Source organism: Phyllostomus hastatus, unplaced genomic scaffold (genome assembly GCF_019186645.2).
Source record: "Phyllostomus hastatus isolate PE091 unplaced genomic scaffold, TTU_PhHast_1.1 phas_contig_40, whole genome shotgun sequence".
Lineage (NCBI taxonomy): Eukaryota > Metazoa > Chordata > Mammalia > Chiroptera > Phyllostomidae > Phyllostomus > Phyllostomus hastatus.
In genome coordinates, this window is record NW_025333872.1 from 694,148 (window position 1) to 704,302 (window position 10,155).

Below are 10,155 nucleotides of genomic sequence, written 5' to 3' on the forward strand. Positions count from 1 at the left end.
TTGCTGCAGACGGTCTGAGAAGCACCACGCTAGGGGCTGCAAAGACGAGCAGTTCTCGGTTCCTTACTCTCAGGAAATCTCCCCTCTGCAGAGGGAATGACATGAATACCGAGCTCTAAAATACAAGATAAATTATTAAGTTCCGTATTACTAACAAAAACATGCTGGGGGTATTCACGCAGAATGAGATCGCTTCTCTCTGGGGGTAAGGAAGGCTCTTGGAGAGGACCCGGTGAGATGAAATGAGCAGGATATTGACACGCGTGGTCTGTGGGGTGGGACAGGGCAGACTAAAAAGAGTATTTCAGATTTTGCTTATTCTAGAAGCTCAGGTACAAAGAAAGAAAGTGCAAGGTACATTCAAGATGAAGAGGATACCTGTTTGGTCACCGTGGATGTCCAGGGTGGGGCAAATGGGGAGGGAATGAAACCAGGTTGTAGAGTCCTTGCGGTCCATCAGCAAACTTCCACAGATGAGCAAGCTTTCCTTCTTTTCAGACCTACCCCAAGCCACAGGTGGCCCTTTCTCTGGAGTAGGTTTACTTTGATTCTTTTCATTGCAATGAGACAAAAATATAAGGACATTAAGAGACAGAAAATTGGTCGAAATGTTTCACATGCTCTCTTATTATCCTGTTAAATAAAATGCACTTATTTTATGTTATCACATCTGTGCCTAAAGGTGTGACCTTCAGGGGCCCGAGCAATCCTGGGTCCTAAGTCAGCATTCCTCCCTCATACCTCATACTGGGGGTGGGCAGAGGGTATGGAGAGCCCAGCCAGGGCCGATTTTACCCCCAGGAAACATGAGGCAATATCTGGAGGCCAGAAATGCTGCTAAACTTCCTACAATGCACAGGACAGACCATAACAAAGAATTGTGGCCCTTAAGACAGTAGTGCTGAGGGTGAGGGGCCCTGTTAGAGCCTCCAGCGGAGCCTCTACTGTGCCCTAAGGCAGCTGTGGCAGCTGGGCAGAGAGGGTTAGTGTTGCCAGTCAGGTAGCAATGGCCGTGCTGTTGGGTGGGGTGCTGCAATAGGCCCTAGGAAAACCTGTAAACGAAGGAACTGCAAATCAGTTTGAGATATCCACCAGCTCTCCAAATGAAAGAGCTTTAGGTAAGAGTCCATATTTTTTTTACGTGTATTGCATTATTATATAGTAATCTTCATGTATTATATATCCCTGTACTCTGAAAACATGCAAAGGGCTTACTTAAGAACAATGGTCATAAAACTACTAATACTTTCTATTCCAACAACAACAACAAAAACCAGAAAAATGAATTACATAAAGCAGGTAATGGAAGGGTCAGTCCCTGTGGTGTTTTTCCTGGAAACGCTCTGCTCCTTGGCATGGCCGCTTTTTGTGAGGGGATCGTCGATGATGTTGCGTGAAGGTCAGCATCAGCCCTCCTCAGAGGCCACTGCATTGCTGTCGAATCCAACAATATGGCTTTGGTCCTAAACATGAGAATTTGAGAAAGAGAGAGTTCTTTGCTCTTTCTGAACACTCTTGCTTACTTTCTATTGTTCTATCAAAAGTGACTAAATACCCCTGCCCCACGCCATCTCACTCTTGTCTCCTACATTTTTATTTCTTTTTGCTGTAGTTCCTCTTGCCTCATTAATTCCCCCAAGTACGGGGCCCCTGGTGAGTGTGAAGGAGTCCACCAGCAAGCCAGACACCTTGTAAGTTTCTCCTTCACTGAGAATGCATTCTTTCCTTTGATGGGAGTGGGGCAACTAAGTGACATTTTCCGTCCTGTCAGCTGCCTTAGGAACATTGGGGTCCTTTTCTAGTTTGTGCAATTGCAGACTATCATTCCTCTCCGGTCTTCTTCAGTGGGGATGGTGTGAGAGAAATGGGCCTACTCGTGCCGACGACATCATTCTCTTTAGCTTCCTGCTGCACGCACTAGGCATGCACCTACTCTGAGTGCAGTGCGACACTCCGGTGACATCTCAGTTCAAGAGAGCAAGCGGGCTGCTGCATCCTGGCCTTGGATAGCCAATGTGTGCTATGAACTGAGGGCCTCCCTTAATCCAAAAGATTTTTTATTGGCATGATAAGGAAGCTAATATTCCTGTGTTGTAGATTGTCCCCGGAAAAATTGTATTTACAGTGTGCATCAGTCATCTGGGTTGTATAACGGGCTCCACAATTATCTTTGTGGCCATTAGGTGCAGCCCGAGCATCTCTACACTTTTGAGTCCCCAGGCTCCCTTTCTGCTGGACACCAGTTGGGTTAGTTTGTGGGAGGACAGTGGGAGGTCAGAGGGTGGGTCAAGGGCATTTCTGCCCTGAACCTCATGCCCGCCTGCCCAGGCCGCTCTGGCAAGGGCGGGGTCCCTCTGGAGCCACAGCGAGACTGATGAGGAGAGCAGGGCCTGCTACTTTTGAGATTCCCACCCCATAGCATGTCATATCAAATACATTAAAATATACCTGATTCTTTCACCTAATGTAATTTTAATTATAAAACTTTCTGTAAGAGTTTGCATATATTTAATAATTTTGTGCTTGGGCATAAATTATGCTTTTTATTCACATGATTTAAACTATTGCCTTGACAAATAACTATGTAAAAGTTTGAATTTCTATTGACTAGTTAGCATGGTGTTACCCAGATAAATATTCACTGATTATGAAGTAAAGGTCATGGGGAACTCTGATGCTCCCAGGACTGAGAAGCACAGCACAGGAGTGTCTGATACCTTCTGAGCTGGAGCAGGGCCCTGAGAGTGGAGGACGGGGCATCAACAAACCACTCACTGCCTCTCTCTGCCCAGAGCGAGCCCCGCTGCAGGCCCCCGCTGGGCCAGCGAGGTATTCAAGAAGAACAAACCGAAGGCAAGTGGCCTGAGAAAAGGCTTCCCAAGACAACCACGATCCAAAAAACCAGGCAGCAAAGTGCAGTGAGTATGACTAATGTTTCTTAAATTCTGCAGGCAGGAGCAGCTTTGGGAATGGTCTACAGGAAGATTACAAGGGAGGAGGGGGGAGGGAGTCAGGTGTGAGGGTTAGGAGCTGGGCTCTGGGGTTGGATGCACCCAAAATGAAACCTGCAATCTGCCACGGTCTCGCTCAGCATGCTTAGGATACGTGGCCTCTCTGAGCCTCTATTTCCTGATCTGTAAACTGGAGCTGATACCAACTCATGAAGCTGTTGTGAGCATTTAGTGAAGTCAACTGTGTGCATTGCTTCTCAGAGAGCAAGATGCACAACAGCACTTGATAATTAGCAGATCCCACAGTTCTGTAACTACCAGAGGTTGGCTAACTACCTCTCAGCTTCTGAAGAGAACTGCACTAGAAAACCAAACTAGAGAGGTCAGTGCCCACATGACCCTCAACATGTAAAGCTCCTAATTGTTCCCACCCTCCAACTAAAAGCCCTAGTCAATGTAGGCCAGCTTCTTATAGCTTTTTGACTATATTATATTGTCATTGATTTACTCGATGGACATTTATTACCTAGTAAGTGCCAAGCACTCTTCTGGGCTCTGGGGAAATCAAAGATGAATTAAACTCGATCCCCAACTCTCAAGAGTTTATCTTGAACTTTGAACTTAAGACCAAAGACAAGAATAAAACCTACTAATTTGATGAACTATGAGCCTCATATAAACCAAGCCTTAAATTTTTCCTTTTTTTTTTTTTACTGAAATGATAACATTGTTAAAGGCACACACCTACATACATACATACCCACAGACTCAAAATGCCAGCCTCAAACACAAACCAAGCCAGGTGTCATCTATAATTATTTTCCTGGATTATCAAAGTATTCTCCTAAAGGGACAGACCCACATTGCTATATAGTTTGCTTCAAGCTTTATTGCTCAGAAAAATACCCAGTCCTTCTAAGGGACATCCTTTTGGGTTGCTCCCGTGCTGAGTGGGGGTCCCTGGGTGGGTGGGGGAGTATTAGGTAGACGAAGTCAGAGTCTCGCCTGGGGCAGGTAGGTGCTTTGAGGGTCGGGGGAAGCAATAGGGTGGGGAGGAGATTCTCAGGGCTGTTACAGGAAGTGGGGCAGACCCACGGGGCACTTTCTGGATTAATGGATGGGCAGGGAGCATGCAGGGCCCAGCAGGCAGTTCGGGGTCTCTGATGGTCACTGTGTCAGTGCAGTCTGAAATTATTCTCATTCTGTTCCTTGGTGTCCATCTCCAAGACTTCCTTGACCTTTGGGTGTCATATCTCTGACCCTAGGTCGTGAGAATGCAGGCTGGTCTGCAGTGGGTGTGGGGAAGCCTTCCTGGCTGGGAGCCAGGGCCCGACTCAGGTCCCCTGATTCCTGGGCCAGCCTCTTCCCGCACATCAGAGCAGTGGGAACTATGCATTTCAACCAGAGCTGCCATGGTTGGCAAACTTCTAGGAATCAAGGTGCTTTATAAAAAGCAGACGGTGATGAAAACAAATAAACAACACTCACAAGCTGTGAGAGACACCCCAGCGGGACCCAGGAATGCTGTCAGTGGATTACACATGCTGTGTCCAGTACTCCTTTATTAGCACAGGCTGCAAAGCTGCCTGAAGGCAACCCACTGTGGATCATCTTAAGCAATCCCATACAGACTCACTGCTCTGAGCGTCAAAGACCAGGGTAGGTGCAGAAAAGAGAAGCTCAAAAGTGTTAGCCATAGAGAAGGGGGAGTGAATTGCTCATTCCTTCCCAAACTGCCATCACAGGGACACCGTCACAGCCATGGGTGAGTCCTGTGTAAACTCCTGGTCCCCAGCTGATATCCCTCCCAACAAAGACAAGAGAGGCAGAAATGAAAGCTACAGCGTAGGTGTTCCATACGTTAATATGTGTGTGAGTGTGCATGCATATGGGCACACATTTTAAATCAGACATTCAAATTTATACTCTGATATTGTATCAGTTGGTTATCACTGCTATGATAATGCTGCATAACAAACAACCACAGATCCCTGCACCACAGATCTCAGTGCATTACAAAATAAAACTTTGTTTTTCTGTTTCTGGGTCTATGAGTGGCATGGTGTAGCTCTCCTTAGGCTACCAGCTGGGGTCAAGTCTGCTCCCTGGCCCTTTCATTCCAGGACCAGCAGTTACACCAGAACTGCCCTTCTCCAGAGCATGGCTAGACACATGTGTCAGCATAGTTTTCCTCTGCCAGCCAGTCTGTCCTCCTACAGAGTGCAGTGGCTCCATCTCCCTTGGGTGGCCTCAAAGTGGAAAGAGGAGAAATTGGGAGACCACCTGCAGGCTATGACTGCAAGTGGTGGAGGTGCATCTTGCTGATTGCTACTCAGATCCTCCTAATTGTCAGACTTTTAAAATTTCTACCACTTAGAGCCCCTCCTCTGAGTTACTATAGAATTTCCACCTATTAAAATGTGAATATAACAATAACAGCTAAAATGTATGTAGTAGTTACTATGTCCTAAGCACGGTGGCACAGAGAGGTTATGTAACATGCTCAAAGTCACACAGCAGGTAGGTGGCAGAGCTAGGATCCAAATCCAGGGACCTGTCACCAGCGTCTGGATGTTGACCACAAAGTGATACAACAACCCAAAGCAGCCACCCAGAGCTGGAGCGAGAGCCGGAAGTCCTAGGGTCTGGTCCTAGTTTCTCCATGTGGGCGGGGAGAGGCCTGGAGTTGCAGCAGGAGATGCACAGGGAGGCCTGGCAGGCAGGTCGGGCTGCCATGCCAAGGAAGGTTGGACTTCACCTGTGGTGCTGGGCAGTCCTCACGGGGTTTACACGACAGAATGACACAGTCAGATTTGAAAATCATCCTGTGCAAATGTACATGCCAGCATGTCTCCAAGATGGGTTCAGCAGGTGTCTTCCCGCAGTTTCCCCAAGAGGGCAAGTGACTTGCCCAGGGTCACACAGCAGGTAGAGGAGGGTTTGGAATTCAGGTCTTCCCTTCCCCAGGATTTGTCTCCTTTCTCCTCACACGTGCTTCCTCAGCTTCTCCCATCCAGATCTGCCCCCTGCCCACTCGACTTTTCTGTGCTCTCCACCTCCAAGACTGTTTGGGTCACCTATGGGCCTCATCCCAGCAGGACCCAGGAATGCAGCTGTCCTGAGATGTGGACCACCCCAGGGTGTGCCTGGAGGCTGGGCACTGCCTGCCTTGTCCCTAGTTGCTGGGATGACCCTTGAACACCATCAACCCAGTGTCCCTTCTGCCCCCACCTGCCTCCTCCTGGTCACAGTCAAGGTCAACACTAGCCCATAGTGCCTTGTGCCCTAAGAAAACAGCACGCCTTCCTCAAGAACTTGACTGCCAGCTGCTGGAAGGTTGTTCTAATACACTGATTTTGTTAAAACAATTGACTGCTAACTGCTAGAAATCTGTGTGAATGATATACAAAGCTACAAAACTGTGTGAATAGCATATAGAAAGCAGTACAAATGACATATGACATAAATATGTCCACAGAGTGCCCACCCCCTATGTTGGTGGTGCGACGTTGCACAACTGCACTCTGACCCTGGGGCCACTCTACCTCCTCCCCCTCCCCAAAAACCCAAATATTAACTAGACTCTGTAACCCCAGTAATGTGTCAAACTCTCTTACCAACTCCTGCTGTGCAAATGGGATTCTCCATTTGCAAAAGACCTTTGTATAATAAAGTGACCCTTCTAACTGGTTTTTGGTATGAAGGGAGAGCTCCAATTTGGACGCATCAGGCTGGCTAAAGTTGGGCCTGGCTCCTTGCTCGGACTGCCCAAGGGGTGTGAAGCTGTGAGGAACATTCTTGGCTGGAGACGTGAGGGAGGGAGTCCCAGATGAGGGACTTATACTTGACAAATCTGTGTCTTCCCCTAGGACGCTGTGAGCCGAGAGAGAACTTGAGCTGGGACAGGACAGGACCTGACAACCCCAAGGCCGAGGCTTCTACCTTCTGTTCTCAGATGCTGGCCCCTCACCTTGGCCTTTTGGGGACCAGGGCGGCACCCACTGTCACGCCTGTTGGTGCAGGGGGTCCTGCTTCTCCCGGGTGACCAACTTCTTGTCTAAATATCCTCTTAGCTTCCTTGTGGGCCTTCCAATCCTTCCACTACCCTGCTCTATACGGGCAGACAAGGACAGACAAGCAAGTGAACTGGAACTGAAGAGCACGCCACACTGCCCCCTCCTGGCTGGCGGGGCTCAGCGCCTCCCTCCCAAGCCCTGCCTGAGTTTGCTTCTTTGAGACTGGCCGGATCAGTCCTAGCCCACAGGATCTATCGGCCCACAGAGCACAACCCTGGGGGGGTCAGGCAGGGCTGAGCCGTGGACACTTTCCTGTTTCCTGTGGTGTCAAAAAAACAGGTTCTTCTTTTGTTTTGTTTTAATTCACACAGCATACTAAAAGCTCAAGTTGGAACTCCCGGACTCCACCTCGGCCGCTTGTTGGAATCCCCTGATGGCACTGAGCTAGCGTCAGGCTTCCAAGCTCCTCGGGGACCGTCTGGCACAGCCGTGTCCAGCTGGTGGCCCTGGACTTCCTGGAGTCCTGGTGTAGTGCTACAGGAAATCAGGGGGTCAAACACCCCTGCCCCGCCTGCCCCCTAGCCAGAATGAGGGCAGACTCAGCTGTTCACACCAAAGTGAAAATGTTCCATGATAAGGACACCTTTGGCCTCAGTTTTTCCAGCCTGTTCAGAAAAAAATTAGCTCCTCTGCTCCCCAGAGTGCACATAACCTCCCGCCCCAGCCAGGCCCAGTGCAGGAGCCCAGGCTGTCCCCAGGCCTGAGACGTATTTGCCTAACAAATCCTGGAACACACATCCCTGGGGGCTGGGTGGAAGACAGCCCTGAACCCAGCTGGGGCACCTGGGAGGACTCTCAGGAACTTAGCCGTGGAGGGTGGGGCTGTTATGGCCAAGAAGCCCCAGGGAGCCTTCTTTTAACAGGCCGGAGCAGAATTAAGTCTCCAGTGTCCTTGGACCTCCTGCTCACTCTGATTCTGTGGCCCAGACCAGTCAAGGGAAGCGCCCGGGTCCTGTGGAGTGACCCACCCAGCCACAGGCCTTTCCTCCAGGAGTGGCCTCACCTTTGGCGGGTGGCCGTGGGCCCAGAGGCCTGAGACGCAGGAACCAGGGAAGGGAGCCTATCAGTCTGGCACAGCTCAGGAATGTGCATTGTTTGGCGTGCAAGGGAGAAGCGAATGTGGTGCTAGCTGCCTTCTTACCCCGAAGCCGCTATCATGTTCGTTCTAAGTATCAGTAAAGCCCCTCGGATGTTTTCCTCCATTTTGCTTAATTTCCTCTTTCCCCACTTTGAGGTGATCAAGAGAATCGTTCTTGCGTTAGTTGCAGGGTTGCCGGGTAAAATACCAGAAGCTTTGTTAAGTTTGAATTTCAGATAAACAGTAAATAGTTATTTAGTATAACTATGTCTCCAGTATTACAGTTATTTTTGTGTGTGTGTATCTGAAATTCAAATTTAACTGGGGCCCGATACTTTTATTTGCTAAATTTGGCAACCCCTAATTAGTTCTTTTCTCCTTTTTATGCTTAAAAAACACTAATGGATTGTTTTTGTTTTGGTTTTTTAAATATTTATTTATTTATTTAGAGAGGGAGGAGGGCGGGAGAAAGAGACTAAGAGAAGCATCAGTGTGAGAGAGAAACTTGGATCTCCTGCCTCTCACATGGGAGACCAAACCCACAACCCAGGCACTGATTCCACCCTGATAGGGAATCGAACCAGTGACCTTTTGGTTCACAGGCCAACACTCAACTAACTGAGCCACACCAATCAGGGCTATTGGATTGGGTTTTTTTTTTATGTCATAGTCACCATGCTTTGAAACTGGGGTGTCTCACTGGTGCCAAGGCCAAGGCCAGGACACTCTCTGGTTTCCCAAACAAGTATATCTGAGTGATAGCTACAGTGCTGCCCTCGCTGTGACCCTGCTAACACCCCGAACTCAACCAGCTCCTGGCTGACCCATTATCTCTGACTCACCCACTTAGCCTCCTAACTTCTCAGGGTGAGAAATAAAGTTAATTATGTCTTGACGTTACTTGCCCTCCTTTTAAGAGCCGTTCAAAGCAGCCAGGTCTGCCACGCACCCCAGTGGTCTGGAAAGCCTCCGTGGTGTGACTTGAGGGAGGCCCACCCCCACATGGTGGCCACCACCCTGAATTCCCATTGACACAACATTCCCGTAGCCAGTGAGGTCCATCAGCATCCTTCGGGCGGGACTGGGTCCTTTACATCAGACCTGGCACATAGTAAATGCTCAATAAATATTGGCTGAATAAATGAACTAATGGATTGTTCTGTCTGTAGCTGTGTGGTCTTGAAGGAGGCACCTCCCACCCTGAGCCTTAGCCTCCTCATCTGGGAGATGAGGATAATAATACTGCCCCCTGCTGTCCTTAGAGCGTTATGGTGAGCTCTCAAGGCTTGGGGAATGGAAATGTGGTTTGAAAAGAAGACAGGCCGCCTTCCCCTGGGAGCCACTCGAAGAATTCGGTGTGTTATCTGAGAGAGGGGAAAGGACGCCTTTAGTGCATTTCAGTGGAGACCACATTTTCCAGACCCCAAACTAGGCGCTATATTCTGTCAATCCTACCCCTCTGTTCTGAGGGACAGAGTTTAGGTACCAGAATTTAGGGACTAATAAAACAGATGATAGAGGATCAGGACTGGCCCACATTTACCTGGACATATAATTAATTGTCACCTTAAGAGTCACCTTAAGATTCACCTCAGTGTTAGCCCAGAGCACTTACTTTTCACTGACTCAGCAAGGTGGCTCCCCAAGGATGGGAAGCACCCAGAGAGGGTCCCCAGATGGGGACCAGGGGGCTGACACCCACAGCCTTTCAGGCACCTGACAGGCCTAGATGTGACCGGTGTGCCCCATCTTGGCCCGTTGTAAATAATACAGGTGAGACCTTTAGACAAGTCAGCTTCTTTATTTGTTCAAATAACACAGTCCAAAAATGAGAGAGAGATGCCAGCATCAGGAACTCATACCAAACACTCACACAGCTCGAAGAATGTCGTTCCACCTGAGAAACCACACACAGAAGGTTCCTGACCCCCATCTAAAACTGACTCCTATCCTTCATATTTTGGCACTGTAGTCCTAAGCACTGCCTCAAATAAATCCATAAATAGCTCGCCTCTCCCACACTTCTTAGAAGCAACAATGCTAAGTGACT

At 48.9% G+C, this 10,155-nt stretch overlaps 1 protein-coding gene across 2 annotated transcripts in view; it reads left to right on the plus strand.

Moving 5' to 3' along the window:
- PNPLA1 (patatin like phospholipase domain containing 1) overlaps positions 1-8,498 on the plus strand; it is a 41,400-nt gene extending 32,902 nt beyond the window's left edge. The window contains exons 7-9 of one of the 2 annotated variants that reach the window (XM_045844264.1): positions 1,613-1,691; positions 2,793-2,918; positions 7,339-8,498. In XM_045844264.1, the coding sequence (XP_045700220.1) occupies positions 1,613-1,691; positions 2,793-2,918; positions 7,339-7,549 (416 nt within the window). In that variant the 3' untranslated portion in view covers positions 7,550-8,498. Of the gene's footprint in view, positions 1-1,612; positions 1,692-2,792; positions 2,919-6,820 lie in introns of both variants that reach the window. The other variant, XM_045844265.1, reaches the window with a different exon arrangement.
- The last annotated feature ends 1,657 nt before the right edge of the window (positions 8,499-10,155 follow it).